Consider the following 23,066-nt stretch of genomic DNA (forward strand, 5'->3'; position numbering starts at 1 on the left):
ACTGCTTATGTGTGAATAAAAGAAGCCACGCCAGTTCAGGCACAAGATAGAAACCATGCCTCTTGACCATATTATTGCTGCCTTGAAGTGAGTTCTGTTAACACATAGGATCAGGAAGTTGGCACAAGAGTTAATAATAACTATTAGCCAAGTTAATAATAACTTTCATGAAAAGAGGATGTAACAAAAAACGAATTTGACTGTTTCAAACAATTGCTAACTCTTAATTACAGTTACTGATCTTGATAAAGTGTCTGAAGCAAATGGCCTACTGTGGTGTGTGCTGCTTCCTCTCTCTTGTGTAGCTACTGTTTGAGAAACGCTGTTCTCTCAGAGGTGTGGATCCTCTTTTGTGGTTCCTGTAATATATATGTTGAGTGAGGAACACAGTGCACATCACCATCGCAGAGTAGGCACCACCGTCCCATCTGCCACTGCCAGCTGACAGAAACTCAACATGCCGTCCATCTGTCCTTTCCTCCTCATGCTGGGTAAGGATTTTTGTGTATTTTTGTGTCTCAATAGAATGGCTTCACTGACTTGAATACTTGTGAATGAAAAGGAGGGGTATGGGAACGGTTAGTCTGGGTTGCTGAATTGAAAAAGGGTATGTGAATTAACATGCTTGATACTCTTCTGGGTGCTCTCTCCAAGGTCCCTTTTTGCACATGACACATTGTACATCTGTGTACACAGGCCTGGACTGGCCATCGAGAGCACTGGGAGTTTTCCTGGTGGCCTTCCCCCCCCCCCCAGTTAGGCCAGTGTTTCTAGTTGCGACAGAGTGATAGCGAAGATGAGTTGGCGGACCTCTCAGCAGATACTGGCCATTGGGAGTTTTATTTTGGGAGTTTTATTTTGGCAGTGCCTTGAACGCTAAGATGTTATGTTCATTTGTTTTCCTTTTTGCATCTCACACACTTACAGTGTTTTGACACCCATAGGCTACACTTTTTTCAGCACCATGCACCCGCCACTGATGAACTGAAGTTCACACCCCGCTTTACACTTCCTTATGTAGGCCTATAGTTATTTAGTTATTTATTATTTAATAAATGTTGGTTAAACGTTAGTCCTTATGTCCTCTCCCTCCTTAATGTTATACCTTTGGTTTTATTCGAGGTTTATAACAGTAGATTGTACTAAGCAGTTGTTGGCTCATTAGTTTGTGATTCACATGCACTAGAATTCACCAGAATGCAGGAAATTAAGTGTTTGTTAACATTTTCCTAGTAACATTTCCTCTAGACCCCTAGACCCCCGCTTAAAAGGTGGCCTGACTGGGGCTATATTTTGTACTATATTTCCCGACCTGAATGTCCGGCCCTGTTTGTACATCTGTGATATCACAAAGAGCACCCTCACCACACCTTTTTTTGTAGTTTATTATAAACGAATCAAATATGTATTTTAGAATGTAAACGTTTGATACATTTAATGATGTCATTTGATGACATGGTAGGGACAATATTGACATGTCTCATGTCTGTCAATAAAAAGGTCAAGCAAAGTGCAGAATTGAATTCCTGAAAATGAAATGACTAAATGCTCATATCATGGCAAATCAAGTTGGTTATATTAGACTGCCATGTGCTTCCACTAAACATCTTTATAATCCAATAATGGATAGATTTCTTGGTTTTTAAATTGTCGTTTACTTTCTCCCAGGACTTGTTATGTCCTCTGCTATAGCACCGGTCCTGTCAGTGGAGACTGGCAATGATGCTGCCATCTCACCAAACCAAACGTCCCAAACTCCATCATTCATGGACACCACCAACACCACCACCACCACAGTTCCCAACACTGAATCTCCAATAGTGCCAAAAAACTCAACAGGTGAGAAGCAGGTTTGGAGTAGTAATGAAATACACGTAATGGCATTACAAAAATCAGATACAACAACTTCACCTGTTGTTGAGGAGGACCTGTTTATCTAGGGGTTTCTGGACTATGATGACTATATCATCCAGGTCGAAAGTCAAGTGCTTTTTCTTTCCCTTTCATTCTGAACTAATCAGAGTGAAAGAAAAAGTGTATCTGTCAAAAAAGAAAGAGAAGAAAATTTGTTAGATTAGTCACAACATACACAAATTAATTTAGGTTAGGATGTCATAGATATCATTGATGCCAACATTATTATTATTCATATTATATTATATTTTAAATATGCTTGTAAATTATTATAATAAGTCTTCAAATTACGGCCTGTTGAGTGGAATACATACTTCCTATGCAATCGCTTTTGGATGTTGATTATATCACAATTCTAATTCTAATTTAAATTTGTTTTATACTGTCCTCTGTATCATGTTCAGAGAATGGGTTTATTTGATAAGATAAACAGTGAAGATCTTGACAATTCATCAACAGAAGACTCAGAAATATTGAAAAGTTTATGCGAGAAGGAGATATTTGCCTTTGTAGATTATTATCTTGGACACTAAGAAAACACATGTTGCATAAGTGAAGGTTCTGTATTATATTGGTTCCCTCAAGTCTGTATTATTATTATTATTTATTATTATTATTATTATTATTATTATTATTATTATTATTATTATTATTATTATTATTATTATTATTATTATTATTATTATTATTATTATTATTATTATCATGGCCATGAAGACAGTGTCTTAAATGTTGTTGTAATCATGTAATCCCATGTGGTATGGGCCATTTAGATGGTATGACACGAAGAAAAATAAAAAAATGTGTTCATTCTAAGCAGGTCATAATCTGTAATAGAAAACAAAGTAACCTGCCCAACTCTGGGGCCAGGTTGCCATATCAGAGCCTATACTGTATTACTGATCTGGAGAATGATTCTTGTAAGGGCAGGCTACCAGAAACCATTGCTTTCAATTGGGATGTCCCTCAAAAGAAGACATATACACGATCATGAGTCAATGTCTGATTTCTTGACTGTGACTTATTGAGTAATCTTGACTTCAAAAGATGTTCCCTCGACTGCGACCAACTCCTCCTCAGCCAGCCTCCACACTATCAGCCCTAAAACCATGACACCTCGTTCTACAGCCGTCACCACTAAAAAAGCAGGTGAGTTGAACATAATCAATTTAGCTCTTGCTAACTTTCTTAGCAAATCAGTAGGCTACATATTGGTCCCAATTTTGCACATAATCTCACACACATCCAAAACCTCTTAATCAGTTTCACACACATGTTCATTTAGTTTGACAGTTATTGAGAGTAAATGAGTTTGAATATGGCCACCAGTGATGTCATCAGGGACATTAAATCCTTGTGTTGTGTTAATTACAGCACCATGTAATGATGTAGAAAGAAAAGAAAGAATAGCAATACCTTGTCTTATAGAGACTGCTACCATATAATTTCATTGAGCTGTAATTAACACATCACAAGGATCCAATATCCCAGATGACAGCACTGGTGGCCACATTTTACTGTCAATAACTGTGAAACTAAATGAATGTGTTTTTTTTTTAATAATGATGTACATTTTACAATATTATTGTTTCACTGCGCCACTAGTAGCAGTACAGTTTGGACTACCTGATCAATGTTGTTGTGTTTCATTCAGTTCCCACGCCTACTCCTGCTAAGCCTACTGAGTCAAGTTCAGGCGGCAAAACTGGTAAGAAGCCTTTAAATGATTAAATATGACCTAGAACACCATAATCATATCTCATATATTTTTCTTGGTGTAACTTCTTAGTTTAACAAGCCACAACCTTGGGCCACGTCATGTAAATTGGTTAATAGTTTCCACCAGAGCTGTGTTGCCCAACACACTGTGACTAAAGCCCTGTCTTCATGTCTACATGTCTTCATTGCATAACTGCTGCCCTTTTCAAGCTGCTATCCTGGTCATTGTGATCCTCCTGGCCGTCCTCGTGTTGTGTGCAGCCTGTTTCTTCACACGCAAGAGGTCAAGGGTTAGTCTTTTGTGACACCCCATCACCACCACCACACGTACACATACGCACAGGCACAGGCATACGCACACACACGTGCGCACACACATACATACAGTACACACACATACATATTGATTAGTTTGATTTGATTCTTACATATGATTTTATTGGTGGATTCAAATAAAGCATTTTAAATGTGTGTGTGTGTGTGTGTGTGTGTGTGTGTGTGTGTGTGTGTGTGTGTGTGTGTGTGTGTGTGTGTGTGTGTGTGTGTGTGTGTGTGTGTGTGTGTGCGTGTGTGCGTGTGCGTGTGTGTGTGTGTGTGTGTCTGTGTGTGTGTGTGTGTGTGTGTGTGTGTGTGTGTGTGTGTGTGTGTGTGTGTGTGTGTGTGTGTGTGTGTGTGTGTGTGTGTGATACATAGAAGTTCTCTGTGGATCTCCACTCCAGGCAGGATGATACTCAGATCCCTCTCAGCACAGTGGATCCTGCCGACAACACACCTCAGAATGGTCAGTAAAACACCAGCATACATAACACACTCAGGACAGAATGGTCAGTAAAACAAGACCATACATAACGCACCGTTAGATATTGGGGTCCAGCTCGTTGATTGCCTCAAAAGTGCTTGTCTCTGCGTTGTGTTTTTTTATAAGGCCTTGTCTGCTGGTGGGAATTCTGGAATTCCACACTAAGTTTGGACAACCCAATATTTTCCTGGAGCAAAGCGTACACGGTCCAGTTCAATGTATAACAAACGAAAGTTTATTTAACTAACAGAGGATTCTTTTTTTTTTATCCTCTTTTTCTCCACCTGATTTTCTATGCTTTTCCTCCCATCCCAATTTAGTCATTATGCCAATTCCCCCCCTCCCCTACCTGGTCGTTGTGCGTATGTTCCCCCTACTGGTCGGTACAAGGGAACCCTGAAGTCTACCACATGCTTCCTCCGACACATGCAGAGACAGCCAGCGGCTCTCTTTTCACCTGGCAGCGAGGACTCTCATTGGTGAAGTGTAACGTGTGGGAGGTCACGCTGCCTTCACCACTTCCTGCCTTTCGCTGAGCAGGCGCCCAGACCTGACCTGTAGGCGTCGCTGTCCACAACGCCAGATTACCACCCATGACTTCCCTCCCGCTAACTCAGCCAAACGATGCAATGCTGACTCCGGGAGTCGAGACCGCAGCCTCTTGCATTGGTGACGAGCGCAATCTCCGCTATGCCACCCGACCGCCCAACTAACAGAGGATTCTAACAGAATGAAATGCAAATAGAAAGTATTACCTGGTAAAATAAAGGCTAAATAAGAAATGTATAAAACCACTGACCAACAAACGGGGTTTTGTAGCTATCAAGATATACAAAAAAAATTTTACTTCACCAGTTCCACATATTATTTTTACGCACAGTTATTGGATTGTTTGAAGGCTCATGGAGTCCCATTAAAGATACCAATTGAGCACCACAGATATCACAAATTCTTCTATGAAAGAGAGACATCGAGAGGCTTCGTATCTGATTTGTATCATCACTTACTAACGTCTTCGTATGGAATCCTCCCCCTAGACTCAGTCTGGAGGAGGGATATACCAGACTTGGAAATAGATTTTGATTGACAAGAAGTCTGGGCAAACGTTCGAATTGCGTCACGTAACCCGGACCACCAACTAATTAATCTTAATTATATTCATAGGACATACCTGACTCCTATAGGATTGAACAGAATGGGACTTAAACACGATCCCCTATGTTCCTTATGTACAAATGGAGATGAGGGTACATTTATGCACATGTATTGGGATTGCCCACCGGTTAAGATATTCTGGGAAGAAGTGTCCCAGCAATTATCAGAATTCTTATTTCTGAACATACCTGTACATCCCTCTGTATTGTTGTTGAATGATGTTTTTCAGTTTGCAGCCCCTATACAGCTAAAGAGACTAGTTTTATCCGGTCTCACAGCTGCTAAAAAGCTGATAGCATCACAATGGTTTCAACCGGAAAAAAATTGCCGGAAGGTATGGGTTCTTACCTATCTCGATGTGATTTATCTAGAAATATCTAGAGCAAGAATTTTAGGTGTCAGTGAAACCAACATTGCAATCTGGTTAGAAGTGGTGGAGAGAATAAAAACTAGCATATGAATTGTAGTGCCTGGTTAGAAACGAATGAAGATGATGGATTATCCAAGTGGGGGTCCGGGGGGGGGTGAGCGAGCAAGAGCATAATATGTATGTAGGGTATTAGATAGCAAGTATTAGGTATATATCGCTTAAACTACATTTATAATGATTAAAATGTGATTTCATTGAATGTTTACTGTTAATGCTTGTGTGTCTAATTTGATGTTATGTTTAAAAAATAATTAAAAAAAAAAAAAAAAAAAAAAAAAATATATATATATATATATATATATATATATATAAAAAAAAAACACTGACCACAGTGGCTGACAGTCTCCAGCCTGTACACAGTTGCTGGGAATTTATTGGAATGGTCTGGTTTCCAAAGTTCACCAGCTTACCAGCCAAATTGACTTAGAAAAACAAATGTTAGCCACCTGTCAATGTGGCTGATGGGGAGTGTACACAACATAACCACAGCTTACATCTACAAGTGTCTCACTTGGTGAAACTGGGTTGGTCGGTTGATTGCTTCACCGCCCTGGTTGTCAACGTTACTTCTATACCGTTCTGTCGTTGCTGAAATGGCTTTCACTGCTGTTGCTGTAAAATTCAAGCCTGGTCTAAATGACTTATATTTGACAACAACACACCCTTTTTTCAGGAATGCAGACTTTTGACAGTGTGGAAACTGTTGCCATTGGAACCAAAGACCCAGAGGCAGAAGCCAATGACAAGGGAGAGGAGGAAGAGAAAGGTGAGAGCCAAGTTTTTGGGGGCTATGTCACTGACATTCACTGTCTGCTCTCTGTGTATCAACATGAGAGAGAACAGTGAGACTCATTTCACTTGAGTTATTGCAGATCAAGCTGTCGAGTTTGTCCTGTGGCCCAATGTATGTGTAGTTGTGTACCATTTCACTTCCTCTTTTGCAAGATCAGTTAGATTGAATAAAAGGAAGTCAGATGTGAGAGATTGGTGCGGCACGGTGGCACAGTGGTTAGCACTGCTGCCTCACAGCACGAAGGTCCTGGGTTCGAACCCCAGCAGGGGGCCTTTCAGTGTGGAGTTTTCATGTTCTCCCTGTGTTCGCGTGGGTTTCCTCTGGATACTCTGGTTTCCTCCCACACCATAAAGACATGCATGTTAGGCAGGGGCTACAGATGAAAACTAGCTCATTAGCCAAATCTGGCACATTTACATTGATGTGGAAACTCAAGATGTTGAATAATGTGCACTGTCCCTGGGTAATAAATTAATTAATTAAATAAAACTAAAGATTGATGTCATATACTGAAATATCCTGTATGCTCAGACAGAGGCCTCAAGAGGTTTCAATAGAAGCCTTTCATGGAATGTTTAGAAGGAACATTTTCCCTCCATGTTTATGCCCCATGCATGTTTTGCTATGTGTGATATGAGAAATATCAATCAAATGTAATAAAGTCGTTTCTTATTACAGTGGAGCAGTAATATCATGTTTTACCTATACCAGGGGTGGCCAACCCGCGGCTCGCGAGCGGCATGCGGCTCTTTGCCCGTCAATGTGCGGCTCTTCCACCCATAAAAAAAAATAAAAAAAAAATATGTTTTTTTATTTATTTTTTTACTTTTTTTATTTTTTTTATTTTTATTTTTTTATGTCACTCATTCCATAAGGACGTAGAATAAACATTTACAATTTTTTTTTAAATGGTCCATTTGCATGTTCTTGGTATCTGAATCTAGGGACATATATGGATCAGTGTCAGAAATAGTGTGTCTGTTACTAGGCTTGAGTAAATTGTAATGAACCAAAGGAGAATATCAATTCTATTTAAAAAAAAATTATCTTTGACTGTAAATAACACCATGCTAAAATTTACCAGACCTGAAAAATCTAAGCAAATGAATAAAGGGAAGATGATTAAACAGAAGGTTTTGTAGATACAGTACTGAATTCTGCCATCTTTTTTATAATGTAAATTTCTCCACCATTTTTCATCATATTGCAACACCGTTTTTTGCAAGACGTTCACAGAAAGGTAGAGAAACTAACTGCGTTCTGTTTTATGGCAATAACGTTCAGGTTTGTGGGAGATAATCCCAAAAAATAAGAGAAATTAAAAAGTAAATCCAGAAGTCAGATGATTGACAGGGGCTGGTGTGAGCTGGGTAGGGTAGTTTTTCGAAATTTGAAAGCCCTGAGTCTCTTCCTTCAAAAGACTACACTCACTTTTGGCTGTGCCACTTCCTCCTGTCAATATGCGCCGGTTTCCGACTCAATGCCCTGAGATTTCTATAATCTTATATTTCACTAATAACAGTTAAAATAATTGGTAAACAAACATAATGCTGAAAATATACACTTTTACTGTATATCTCGGGCTTAAGAGGTTAACCCTGTGAGGCCCAAATTAAAAAGAAATTAGCAACTTCAGAGGCCAGAGGGTGGGACATATAAACACATTTACTATCAAATAGCATTGTGAGGCTGAACAACAGGACCAATTGACTATACATGTGCTTAAAGGGGAACTATCTTATAAATGGCTTTTTTCAGTGTTTACCATTGTTTCTTAGCTATGTGGACTTATATTAATAGGATATATGTCTCTAATTCTCATATTGGCGAATTCTTCCAATTCTCCTCTCACAATATTCACCCTCACTGAACTGAGTCATCTGAAAATGTGCATATCTGTGATGTCAGAGATTTCTCAGCTGCATAATAATGTGGCAGTTGATGTGGCAGTTGGCACCAGGCCACACAGTGGTTGGAGCCCAGCCTCAAAACGGCTTAAGATCTTGAGGTAGAAAAATGCGGTTTTTAGTACTTGATTAGAAATACAAAACAATGCATTTTTTTTAAAAAAAACCTAGGTGTTCCATAGACTCACAGGAATTGTGTAAAAGTGCCCAAATAGTGAAAGAAATAGTAAAATAGTTCCCCTTTAACATTTTTTAAATAAACATTATTTTTTTAAATGGCTAAAAGTGATTTTGTAATTTTGCAACCGTGGGTCTCACAGGGTACTTTTAACCCTGTGAGGCCCAAATAAAAAAGACATTAGCAACTTCAGAGGCCAGAGGGTGAGACCTATAAACACATGAAGGGTGCCGTGACTGAAAAAAAAGGTTGAGAAACGCTGGTATATGGTGTGGCTCTTTGTGGTACCACAGTCATTTTTTTGTGGCTCTTAGTCTCTGACTGGTTGGCCACCCCTGACCTATACTCTACTACTTCTACTACTAAATTATTACCAATGGTTCCAAGCAGCCATGTTGGAAGAAATAAATAGAACTGCACAAACATTATGTGAAAAGGCCTCTATTAGATAGAACAGAATGAAAGTAAAATAAAGTGAAGACAAATAACCTTATACAACCCTTTTTTCTCCTTAATGGCTGTCTATTATGTTTAGGATGTTTCTATTTAGAGGTTTTAGGTTTAAGCTTGAGTTTGAGAACTCAGAAGAGAAGCCATTCAACCTCTAAAATTTCAAACCATTATTTAAACTCAAAAGACAACTGAGGTTTTCCTCATTTACAGTCATGTCGAGCATATAAAATCACACATACAATCATAATAATTAGACAAGTAAGGATAACAATCAATTAAAACATGTATAACTTGATTGACAAAGGTTGGAGATCAAGGTTTTAAACTCTGCAACAGAGGGGAGAATCTCAAGCTTTAAGGACTGTTGGAGTTCATTCCATGAGCTAGGGGCATCATAGCAAAATACAGATTTTCCTTGTTCCGAGCAAACTCGAGGGACCTTACGGACCAGCCAGGTACCAAAATTCCATTCCAATAATGATGTAATATAAGGAGGTAGCTTACCAATAAGGGCCTTAAAAATGAACAAATACCAGTGTTTGTTGAGCCTCTCCATCAGCGAGGACCAGCCAACCTTCTCATAAAGGACTCAGTGATGAGTGTCGTATCTATCATTAGTGATCTGAGAGTGGTATACAGAGTCCAAGGATTTAAGGGTTGAGGCCGTGGCATGCCTATAAATTACATCACCATAGTCCAGGACTGATAAGAAAACTCTCTTCCTACTAATCAAAGGAAAGCTGTTTCTGTAGGAACCCAATTTTGAACCCAACTTGGAGGCAAGGTTGTCCACATGGAATTAAATGTTAATTTATCATCAAGCCACACATCAAGATATTTATATTCAGTGACTCTTTCAATGCTATAACCACTTACAGTAGATATGTGTAAACCATCATATTCAATGTTTCTGGCTCTACAAAACAGCATACATTTAGTTTTACCAGCATTACGAACCAATTTAAGTTTAATAAGAGCTTCCTGGAGAGTAATAAAGGAAAGTTGTAAGTTCTCAATGGCCAATTGTACAGAGTCAGAAATACATTACACAACAGTATCATCTGCATACATATGGGCATGACCAGCATTCAGCGAAGACACAATATCATTCATATAAATAGTGAAGAGGACAGGACCTAGAATTGAACCTTGTTGTGGCACACCTTTAGTTATTGATACAAATTTGTATTGGGCATAACCTGACTTTACACACTGACGTCTCTGTGATAGATAATCTTGGAACCAATCACATGCATTTCTATCCAATCCAATAGTAGCAAATATTTTTAAGAGTAAATGGTGATTGACTGTATCAAAAGATTTTGACAGATCAATAAAGAGGGCAGCACAGTGTTTGTCTGAAAGAGCTGATTGGAGTTTCTTGGTGTTCACTTTTTTGACGATAATGACAAAAAAGGCAACATGCTTTTACCAATATCCTGGGGCCCTTTTTCAAGGTGTCACTATTATGGCAAGGAAACAAACAAAAAAACAGTGTTAGATGAAAAAACAGTGTTAGATGAATGTGTTAGAATGACGTATGTGTGAAAGAACATGTTGAAGTGATATTATCAGTCCAACACATCCAGTGGCATTTTGCAATGCCTCTAACGGAAAGATTGCACCCAGATGATTACAGTAGCATAGACTATCATAGCATCATGGGGGGATGGGGGGGGGGGGTACAGGTACTGTACATGTGATAGTAGAAGACATAATACAGGTTATACAATTATAGTACAGTGGAGAAGTAAAAATACAAATAGAATAAATATAGGCAGTATAAACAATATAACAATATAATTAACTCTGAGTATGCGCATATGGGCAAGTAGGCAGTGTAAATAGGCCAAGGCTCAAGATGAAGGTATGTATGCCCTCTCAGTTATATTTGCCTTACAATAAATATAGTTTATAATATATATATATATAAAATCTAATATCTGATCTAATATATATAATAAAAAAAATGCTAAATATCTGCTCTGATTGAGTAAGTAAGTATACAATATACACATAAGGTGCAGTATGCATAAGGTAATAGGTATGTATGCCGTGATATACTTCATACGTTATATGAACGTTATATGAAGTTATATGAAGTATATAACCTGCCCACTATATACAAGGACTGGCCAAGGCGGTTAGTTCAGTGTCGGGGGGTATGAGTCTGTGACTGAACGTGCTTCTCATCTTCACTAGCTCATCGTACATGGCAATGTCAGTTTCAAAATACATCATGTAATTTCAGTGCATAATATGATAGGGACGCCTTAATACTACACTTAAAAAGCAAGACAAAAAAGATTATAAAAAGAAATATAGAAACAATATTTACAGTACAAACAAATGAGAGGCAGGGATTATGGAGAGATCCATTGTACGGTTGAGTTTTAAATCTACACTTTCCATGTATTACTTCTTTGTCACTGGAGTGCAACGGACAATACTGTAGGTCTGCTACCTTTATGTAGCATGGTCCTCTTAGATCCTACCTGTAGACCAAAATAAGAGCTTTCAATCTGCTCTACAGTGGGACCAGTAAGGATGGGAGATGTATTCACAGTTAGTAGTTTTGGTCCAGGCAGTACAGTTTTGAATGAATTGTAGATTGTTTAAGTGCACTACTGGTGCAATTAGACAAAAGTGCACTACAGAAATCTATTATGGTTATGAAAAGTAGATGACAACATCTGCATTTTGGCTATATTTGGCTATATTGAATGATAACAAGAAAGAAAAACAGCTTGGGAGATATTATTTGTTATATAGATATTTGTTTGCACTGCTTGTGTTGTTTTTACTACCTGTACCCCCCCCCCCCCCTTCCCCCATGCTGCTATGATGCCTGAATTTCCCCAAGGGGATCAATAAAGGAATATCTTATATCTTATATTTTATATCTTATATCTTATATCTTAGATGTGGTGGTATGCAGTACTTAACTCCACCACTAGGTGTGGTGGTATGCAGTACTTAGCTCCACCACTAGATGGAAACAGAGGCCAAATGTACAAGCCTATCAAACAACCCTGATCTGTTGGCACATGAAGGGGCTTATCTCCTGTGTCGATTTCAGTCAAATGAACTGAAACATTCACAAATGCTGGGTATCTGCTAACCTGCTAACATACAAATTGTTTTAACCAATACAGCGTGATGCAGGCAAAACATAACGCTCTGCTTAACCCTGTTCTTGTTGCGTTGATGTATTTTTCTCAGAGATGAAACGTTCCTCTTCTCCTCAGACTTCTTCCCAGGCTGACAAAGCTACAGACTATACAGTCATGTCTGAACCTGCCTCCCTGCCCCGGGTCACACTTTGTTTAAAATGGACAGTTTTGATGGGCTGTGTTTAAAAACGTTAGCACTTCTTCAATGGCTCTCTTCCTCCCATGGGAAACAGATAACAAAAAGCATTGTACCTTCAAAGTTTCACAGCAGTTCAGAGCAGGCAGGCAATTAACCAACCAGGTTGCTAAATGTAGGCCTAATTCTACAGCTGCACTAGGAGCCTCAGAGCTTTTTTTGATAGACTCTAATGATGACCAGACACATTAAGTTTACCAGTGTCATTACTGGTATGAAATAAATACGTTAAAAAAATCTATAAAAAGCCATGCAAATCTGACTAGCATGTCCTTTCAGATGGACAATATTGACATGTCAATATTCCTTTTTGGAGGGACCATTATCCAATATTTAGATAAATATATAAATACATCAGATACATTACACTAGAAATGTTATAAAAACTTCTTTGCAAGCTGTGGATTCCACAGTTTTAGCAACCATTGCACCTTGACAGGAAATTATTACACACACACACACACACACACACACACACACACACACACACACACACACACACACTCTGGGCCATTGTACAAGTGCAGTCACCCTTCTCAAAAAGAGCAAAATGTGTATAGAAAAATAATGTGCCTTGCGGGCGATGTGACAGTGGTGTGGACATGACAGTGGTGTGGACGTGACAGTGGTGTGGAAGAGACAGTGGTGTGGACGTGACAGTGGTGTGGAAGAGACAGTGGTGTGGACATGACAGTGGTGTGGAAGAGACAGTGGTGTGGACATGACAGTGGTGTGGACATGACAGTGGTGTGGACATGACAGTGGTGTGGAAGAGACAGTGGTGTGGACATGACAGTGGTGTGGACGTGACAGTGGTGTGGAAGAGACAGTGGTGTGGAAGAGACAGTGGTGTGGATGTGACAGTGGTGTGGACGTGACAGTGGTGTGGACATGACAGTGGTGTGGAAGAGACAGTGGTGTGGACATGACAGTGGTGTGGACATGACAGTGGTGTGGACATGACAGTGGTGTGGAAGAGACAGTGGTGTGGAAGAGACAGTGGTGTGGACATGACAGTGGTGTGGACAGGCCATCAGGCTGCTAAACGAACAATGAATGAACACTACACAACAACAACCACCAAACGCACATAGCACACACATCCACACGCACACACTCACTTTAAACAAACACACTGTAGCACCCACTCCACACACTTTATAGCACACACCCACTTTAAACAAACACACTGTAGCACCCACTCCCCACACTTTATATTTATGGATGAAGGATTGCACTACAACTCGTACACCTTACTGTAAATTGTACCTAAAATTGTACCTCATCCCATTTCTGCTTTGCACTAGATAGTACTGTACATTAGTACACTGCATAGTATTGTGTATTGTATATTATATGGTAACTCAGAACATTGTACATATGTCTATACCGAACACTGTGACCTCATTTTCTTCTTCTAAATTCATGCTATATTATGTTATTATGTTATTTGATACTATCTTGTCTAGCACAGTCTCTGGAGCGTAACAGTAAGAAGCATTTTGTATGAAAGTATTCTGTACTTCTGTATGACAACTATTAAAGAACTTGAGCTAACTTGAGCTAACATGACAGTGGTGTGGACATGACAGTGGTGTGGAAGAGACAGTGGTGTGGACGTGACAGTGGTGTGGACATGACAGTGGTGTGGATGTGACAGTGGTGTGGAAGAGACAGTGGTGTGGACATGACAGTGGTGTGGAAGAGACAGTGGTGTGGACGTGACAGTGGTGTGGAAGAGACAGTGGTGTGGACATGACAGTGGTGTGGAAGAGACAGTGGTGTGGACATGACAGTGGTGTGGACATGACAGTGGTGTGGACATGACAGTGGTGTGGACATGACATTGGTGTGGACATGACAGTGGTGTGGACATGACAGTGGTGTGGACGTGACAGTGGTGTGGAAGAGACAGTGGTGTGGACATGACAGTGGTGTGGAAGAGACAGTGGTGTGGACATGACAGTGGTGTGGACATGACAGTGGTGTGGACATGACAGTGGTGTGGACATGACATTGGTGTGGACATGACAGTGGTGTGGACATGACAGTGGTGTGGACGAGACAGTGGTGTGGACATGACAGTGGTGTGGACGTGACAGTGGTGTGGACATGACAGTGGTGTGGATGTGACAGTGGTGTGGACGTGACAGTGGTGTGGATGTGACAGTGGTGTGGAAGAGACAGTGGTGTGATAAGTGTCTCTTACCTGCTAAATGGTATAATGGTATTTTTTTTGTTTCTATACTGGTATACCCAGATCTGGATGGGAAAGTGTCTCAATCATTTGCATCAAAAGAGGGAAGTATTTTGAACAAATCAATTTCCTGTCTCTGATGAGGAAGCATCTTTTAAAACACTGATATTTCACTAACAACAAAACTCCCTTGTGTTTGAAGAAGCAAGGAACAAACACCAGAGTTAAGGAGGTCCAGACACACTAATGACTAAACTTAACTTTCACATTTACCAACTTTCACCCGCTCTTCCGTCCCGGCCTGCTAGGAATGTCCTTTCGAGAAACCTTAACCACTTACCAACAGCTCCTCACCACCTGTATACTTTACTTGTCAATTATCACAATTGGAGGCAGCAATAAGCTCCATTGTGCTAATTACAGCTCACATTTCCTGACCCCCGAGGTAAGGGGAGTGAATGAGGACGTTAGCCTGAGGGTGGGCCATGTTGGGGGTGGGGAGGTGCACTACTTCTGATGAAGGAGCCAGTGATTCTCCGGAGACCAGATGATGTCTTGAGTATGCCTGTGTCAGACTCTGACTTTTTGCTGCGGGAGCAGGGACAGCGAGGAAGAAGGCAGAAGACTGGTCTCTGAGTCATGGTGTTGATCATGTCTAAAACACCTCTCTCCCCCTCATCCGCCCTGCGCACATAACCCAGGGTCAGTTAATGATGGGGCCACCATCCTTTCCCACAGCCCCCAACAGCTGTGGTGGCTTTCAGACCTGGTCAGTAATCAACTGCCTCATCACCGACCCAGTGATTCCCCGCCAGCCCCCTCAACTGGGTCAGCCCAGGAGAAATCCAACCCCCCCCCTCTTAAGTGTCATGGTGGGCAGAACCACTTCCAGCCATGCAATGGAAGATGTTGTTATTATGTGGGAGCTAATTACAAGGCATAGAAGTGCCGATTGTAAATCTGCCATCTCCCAGACATAGGTGGATGACTGTTAACAATGTTATGCAATTGATCTTCTAATAGATAGATATGGGTTCCAGTGAAATTGTGTGAAGTCAGTGATCCCGTCCCCACTCCCCATACCATTCCTAACATATTTCTGTCTACTTTTTTCATGTAGGATTATAGTTTTTACTTACAGAGTATGTTTTGATTGACTTGATGGCTAGTGGGGATGAACACAGAATGGATGAGCAACATTAAAGGGGGGAAACCCCATTATCTACATTTGGATTACAGATTGCATCTTTAGTGTTCTTGATAACCACTCAGAAGAAGTATAAATTATACCGTACAAGTAATTTGTTTAAATTATACCGTACAAGTAATTTGTTTAAATTATACCGTACAAGTAATTTGTTTTCATACTGAATACTGAAATCAGTACTTTGCTTGACCACTTTTGATTGCTACTAATCTCCAACCTGCCATTGTATTTTATAGTGTAACCGAAACATATCATCATTTGATTATCATAAAATATAATTTGTCCTATGGCTCATTTCTTGGTATCTGTGGCCTTCATCAAACACCAAATGCAAGTATTTTAGTCTTGTATCAGAGGGATACCCAATACTGTAATATCTCTAATACTGTCATTTCCTTTCTGCTCTCCACAGTCGAGGCTGATAAATCTGCTGCTGATACCAGCGCTGACCCTCCACCGGCCCCGGCTCCATCACCAGCCAGCTCTGAGGGAGCGACAGCAGAGAAAGCCTCCCCCACTGCTGCTGCTGCCAGGGAGCTGAGCGCAGGAGAGAAGACTGACGATGAGGGCGCCGCCTCAAACAAGACCTCCGTGGAATCCCTGAAAGACCCGACCAACGAGAACAACAGCAACAACAGCGCCACCAGGACCAGAGCAGCAGCAAGTGGTTGGTGTAATAGTGTAATGATTTAATATGTTTAAATATCCCATGAGGTGACACATTATTATTATTATTTAAATGTTTTGTTTTATTATTACATTTATTTAACCCATGCTCTTGATCCTGCTTGCAATTTTTTTCTCTCTCAATTTTCTCCTGTTTTCATTTATTATATTTATATAATTATATTATTCTCTATTCCTGGAAAGTGAAAAGAAATTATTCAATTCTGCGCTCAGGAGAGTACATACGATTCTAAAAGAATCACCATCCCATCATGATAAACTTTATTACTAGTGGTCTTCAATTGTGGAGTGAGGGCTAACATCAACATCACTCTCCATGACATTATGATGGCTAATGTTCAAATCAAGTCCCCTCCAACATAAAGTCCCACCCAAAAAAAAATAATGTGAAAAAAAAAAAATAAAATATCCACTCTTACAATGAGTATAGAATTACATTTTTTAATTCAACTCAGGGGTTACAAGGTCACACACTGCGGTATAGCCTAGGCTGTTCAGGATGTTGGTCATAGCTCCCCAGGGGGTTGATGTCCTGTAGAATAGTGAGAGTGTGACAACTCTCTAGCTATGTCCGTATCTCAAGTTAGACGCTCAGGTCTCAGCACATTTTACTCTAACTGGGTGATAGAAGCTGAACAACTTCTACACTATCTCAATATAATGTGTCTAATTAAAAAACAAATGTAATCTGGATATTCATAATATAAGAAGTAGCACCCAATAAATACACAAACACAGTTTCCCATAAAGTGGAAAACTGTTCCTGGCCCCTCCAGTTCCCCTTTTCATTGCAGTAAATCAAATCAAATCAAATCAAATCAAATCAAATCAAATCAAATCAAATCAAATCAAATGTATTTGTATAGCCTGCCCTGAGATCACATGGAATAGCCCCCATGGGCTGTACAAGTCAAGAAGAAACATCACAATAGATCAAAAACTAAAAACACCATAAATCCAAATATGTGACACTCCCAGACTTTCCCCAATGAAGATAAGGAACGACTCACTCAAACAGTAGGGGGGAAAAGCACCATAGGCAGCATGGAGGAGAGAAACCTCAGATGGGTTGTTCAAAGGGGATCTCCCAACTGGATGTTGGTGATAATATAGTGTTGCAATGGATGATAGATGGATGGAGAAAAGAACAGGCGAATAATTGGTATGAATGTATATATACATGTAATGAAACACATATGCATACATGGTAGCAGTAGTATTTAAGGTACATAAGAACATTTACAAATTTTAAATAAAATAGAACAACAACACATTTCTTTTAATAAAAAGGCACAGAAAAGGGGGCGGTCAGGTGGCGTAACGGAGATTGCGTTCGTCACCAACCCCGGAGCGTTCGAATCCAGCTCACAGCTCCGCCGTTGTCACCAGCTTGGCTGGCCGTTCACACTAATACAATTGGCTGTATTAGAGGGTGGGAAAGCTGGCGGGGTGGGTCCGGGTCGTTGTAAACAGCGACTCCTACAGTTCGGTCGGGGCGCCTGCTAAGCGCGGATAGGATCTAAGTGGGATAGTGTGATCCTCCCACACGCTACACCCTCTCAGGGAGAGTCCGCGCTGCCAGGTGAAAAGAAGCGGTTGATTGGCTGGACGTGTGTCGGAGGAAGCATGTGATAGCCTCCACTCTCCCAGATGATCTGACTGTGGGGGGTAAGTGCGCAGCGACCAGGAAGGGGACTGGGAATTGGCATAACGACTAACATTGGGATGGGAGAAAATCGGAGGAAAAAGGAGGGGGGAAAAGATAATAAAAAAAAAAAAAAAAAAAAAAAGGCACAGAAAAACTGATGGGCAATGTACAATGGATCCTTCGCACCTGTAGTAGTCAGAACCGGTTTGAGAAAGAATTGCCTCTGCTGTCGCCGCTGTTAGCCACATCAAGGATGTCGCAGGGAAGATCACACCACCTTGACCATCACACCACCTTGACAGGCCAAACAGGGTGGGACCAGAGAGACAGGGAGACAGGGACAGTGGTTAGAGAGCTCCCGTGTTCGCAATGGGCAGACATAGGAGCAATAAATACATGTAATAAGCATAATATATGCATACATACTAGCAATAGAATGAAGGTATATAAGAAAATTATAAAATGACAACCAATAGAACTAAGAACAAAGAGGCATATGACTATAAGCACTGGTATACAGGTTGAGATATAAGAAGATGGCTCAGGGCCATTTGCCACAGGGGGCAGGAGAACCACTCAGAACAGGTTGAAGTAGAGTGGGCATGGTTAGACGTTGTAGGTCAGACTGAAGACGGCATGAAGCAGAACCATGGCGTCAGTGGTGGTCAGAACCAGAAAACTAAAATGGCCACTTTTGGGGGTGATGCTTAAGAGGTTAGGTAGGTAGAGCAGTCGCTGAAATCTGTATGTCAACACACTATCACTTGATACATCCACTCAGAGAGACAGGGACAGGGGTTATAAAATATCCCATGTCTGCAATAAGTACAGGTAGACATGGGAGCAAATAAACAGATATCCTAACTGAACTAACCAGATTAAACTAAGGATCTATCCCCGACCAGGTGAGATCAGGGTAGGCTGAAGGAGAGAGAGAAAAGATGGGTCTTAAGCGAAGATTTAAAAACTTCGACAGAGCAGGTGCTCCTGGCGACGGCGGGTAATTTATTCCACAGGTAGGGAGTGCGGTAGACAAAGGCTCTGTGGCCAGCGAATTTCTTTTTTACTCTAGGAATCGATAGGACCCCCGCATTTTGTGAACAAAGAGCAAGAGCGGGCGAGTATCGTATAATGAGATTGGATAGATAGAGCGGTGCGAGCCCATTTAGAATAAAGATAAAGTGAGGAGCAGCTCTTTAAAGTTAGATCTGGCCTGGATGGGAAGCCAGTGTACGGAGGACAGAATTGGTGTGATATGATCACATTTTTGTATCCATGCAGCTGCATTTTGCACGAGTTGAAGATATTTATGCTAGAGTTAGGTAGGCCTGAAAAAGCACATTTCAGTAATTTAAACGTGATGAGACAAATGCATGAATTAGGGTTTCAGCGGAGATGGAAGAAGGCAATAATATTAAATAATATATAAAAAATTACTCAAGGTTTTTTATGGTGGAGTACTGAGAGACATGACAAGTATCACATTTGAGGGAGATGTCCTCAAGCAGGCCTCTCTGATTTGGGGGGCCAACTACTAGCAACTCAGTTTTATCTGTGTTAAGGAGAAGAACATTTTGCGACATCCAGTTTAAGTTTAACAAACCTCAAGATGTTGTAATTGGGAGGAATCATTCGGCTTAATAGGTAGGTATAATTGGGTGTCATCTGCATAACAATAAAAGTGAATAACAAATGTGCGTATGATATTGCTGAGGGGTACCATATAAATGATATGAATGATCAACAGTGTCAAAGGCTGCACTGAGGTCAAGCAATAAGAGCACAGAGGTTAAGTTAGTTAGTCAGTAGGATTTCTAAACACAAGAAAGTCATGAAATTTACCTAACGTTATGTCAAACGCTGCTCTCTTTTCTTGATCCTCCAATCACAACTGTTGCTTCCCTCAGACAAACTTAAAGCAACAGATTGGATGATCAAGAAAAGAGGCTGTGAAAGGACAATTACCATGTCAGTATTCACGTTAGAAAGATGCACCAGTAATCTTGTTTTTTTTTGGCCCGATGTCATTGCCAATGATACGCTATGTTATTGTAGGACATATGGATAGGAATATTGCTCTCTCCTACAAGTATTAACTTTGAAGAATACTCAGAGCTCATATTGAAAGGGAGAACCCCAGTTGGCCTCTAAGTCTTTCAACAATTCAGAAATATATTGAATATGGTAATTATAGCCCCAGCCATGGCGCCTAGTTATAGTTGAAAGTGGGGGTGCAAGATATTTTTTAATATTTTATTTTTTGTAATTCTTTTTAATCTTTTTTTTTTGTATTTTTGACAGGCAAGGGGTGGGTTGGAGGGGATCCGGCACGACCCCCTCCATGGCAGTTTTTTTTTTATTTAATGAACCTGTACGTGCAATTTCCTGCAATATAGAGCCTTCAATCTTGACCAATAAAGCTGCTCTTTTCACTATAAAACTCAGTTTATATTGCAGTATGATAGCCAATTACTATAATAATAATATATTAATATATATATATATACTGTATATACACTGTATATTGATTTTTCGCTCATTTATTTTTATTAAATCAATCTCCTTTCAAATAGGCCAAGTTTTTAATAAGAAAGAGAAAAAATATATATTTCCATTACCTGTAACTCTTGTGTCTCTTTCTCTCCTTCTCTGCCTCCTCCCTGAGTCTGCAGTGCACAGTTGGAGGTCCCTCGTCACTAAAGGCCCATGGGCCGCGGCCGTCGTTAATCCGGCCCTGCTCGTCTGCCATATAGATAGCGTTAACGTTTGCAAACAAAGTCAACGTCATCCAGCTGACACCACATATCTAGATAACGTTAGCTAGCGGCTAGCACTAAAGCTAACGCCAACCAGAGGGAAACGTTATTATTATTTATTAGAGGATTTACGGTATGACCAGATCGCATTTCGGGACCGTGAAACACTTTTATTGTATTGCGTGGTAGAACCGTAGAAGTTCTACCACTCAATAGTAAAGACATAGTCTAACATAATCCTTTTATTTGAACAATTTACTGGAAAAGCCTGCCTGCCTGCTTCGACTGCTCCATTATGTAGGCGTCTAGCCCCCAGCAACACTAAAGGGTGTGATAGGTATTATTTTACATTTAAGGTCATAAGCTATTTGATTTGTTTGAAACGACAACCATGCAGACTCAAACCCAGTTAAATTCTGTGACATAGGCACATCATTTAATGGTTGAGTCAAAACAGTCCTCACTGTTATCCGACCATAATGTGATGACAGACTCAACCATAAAAAAAGGTCCTCACTGAATTCCATAAAACTTAACTTGGATTTAGTCTATGGTTCTCATTCCAAGCAATCAAATATCTTACTGATGTGACATATAAACGTTGCATGACCGAAATTATTTCATTTTCTCATTTGTATTATTTTATTTTCCATCTCTTATTTTGTTCCATATCAGCTGTTATCAAGGTGACTGCTAGTCATCCTTGGGGTCTGAGATTTGTTCACATTATTCAACCAAGTCAAACTAAATGTTTTATAATTTAAAGAATGTATCTAATAACTGGATTCTAAATATTCTGGGAATTCCATTTCCAATCATTAACTCTTTCCTTGTCTTGTCTTTTTATCAGGCTTGAATCTAAAAACCTACTTCTTCGACTTTCCTCCGAACAGCCCAGTTTGAGATGGACCAGCCTCTTCCCCCCACTTCCTTGGCTCAGAAGCCACATCCCAGAAATTCATATAAAATTATTTGAGATTTTCAGTTAAGTCGCATAACAACAGCAGACGCTTATCACGCTCTACCAAATATCATTGGCTGTAGGAGGCTTCATGGCTTCACAAATCTATCATCCAGTGACTGAACAAGCTGACGGGATTCTACGAGTAGAATTATATGAGAAACAAACACTGTTTGTCTTTATCACTTGAGTTTAAATTTAATTAGTTAATTAGATAAGTTAGGACAGACAGAATGCACGATTAGCAAGCTAGCAGAAAAGCATAGCGGTGGGTTGAAAGCAAGGTTCAGTGCTGGGTCCTGTCCATTTGACTATTTATATTAATGATATTGTTTCTTTTTGAATGCCCATTTGTATGCAGATGATACTATTGTGTACTGTATCACTGACACTGTTCAGTTGGCCACTGAGAACATGCAGCTTTCTTTTAATGTTCTTCAGGAAGATTTTATCAATCTTAAATTAGTCCTCAATGGTCCTCATTCTCTAACGTGTTCGTAAGTGCCTTGGTAAATATCTTGGTAAAAATGTCGTACCAACAGATTTACGGAAATCCTCCTCCGGATTCCTGAACGTGTGAAACAGCCTACGTAAGTGGGGGGAAATGTTCGCAGCTGTGCTCCGCTGAATGAAATACATCATTCATTCTTAAACTGAATGCACGTTCTCGTTAATTTCATTTGCATACAGACACACCCCACCAGCTCCTTATAAGGCGAATGAGGGGTGTGCAAAACAACAGAGGTTTGGCATTGCCATCCACCATGCTGATCCATTCTACAGGTAGCGCAGAAGCGATTGCGACTGATTTCAAAATGAGATTAGATTAAAATGTATTGTTATTATACAGCACAAGTACAATACACCATCCAACCAGATTGGATAAATAAATG

The 23,066-nt window shown here is 40.2% G+C and overlaps 1 protein-coding gene across 1 annotated transcript; it reads left to right on the top strand.

Moving 5' to 3' along the window:
- Window positions 1-1,775: 1,775 nt before the first annotated feature.
- LOC311231442 (uncharacterized protein) lies at window positions 1,776-23,066 on the top strand. Its single transcript, XM_084318022.1, has 8 exons — window positions 1,776-1,839; window positions 2,962-3,063; window positions 3,569-3,622; window positions 3,844-3,923; window positions 4,327-4,414; window positions 6,691-6,783; window positions 16,534-16,788; window positions 22,063-23,066. Exons 2-8 carry the CDS (start codon window positions 3,024-3,026, stop codon window positions 22,113-22,115), a joined length of 663 nt encoding a protein of 220 aa, XP_084174148.1. The 5' UTR covers window positions 1,776-1,839; window positions 2,962-3,023; the 3' UTR covers window positions 22,116-23,066.

This window comes from Notolepis coatsorum, assembly GCF_963971535.1.
Source record: "Notolepis coatsorum genome assembly, chromosome: 7".
Lineage (NCBI taxonomy): Eukaryota > Metazoa > Chordata > Actinopteri > Aulopiformes > Paralepididae > Notolepis > Notolepis coatsorum.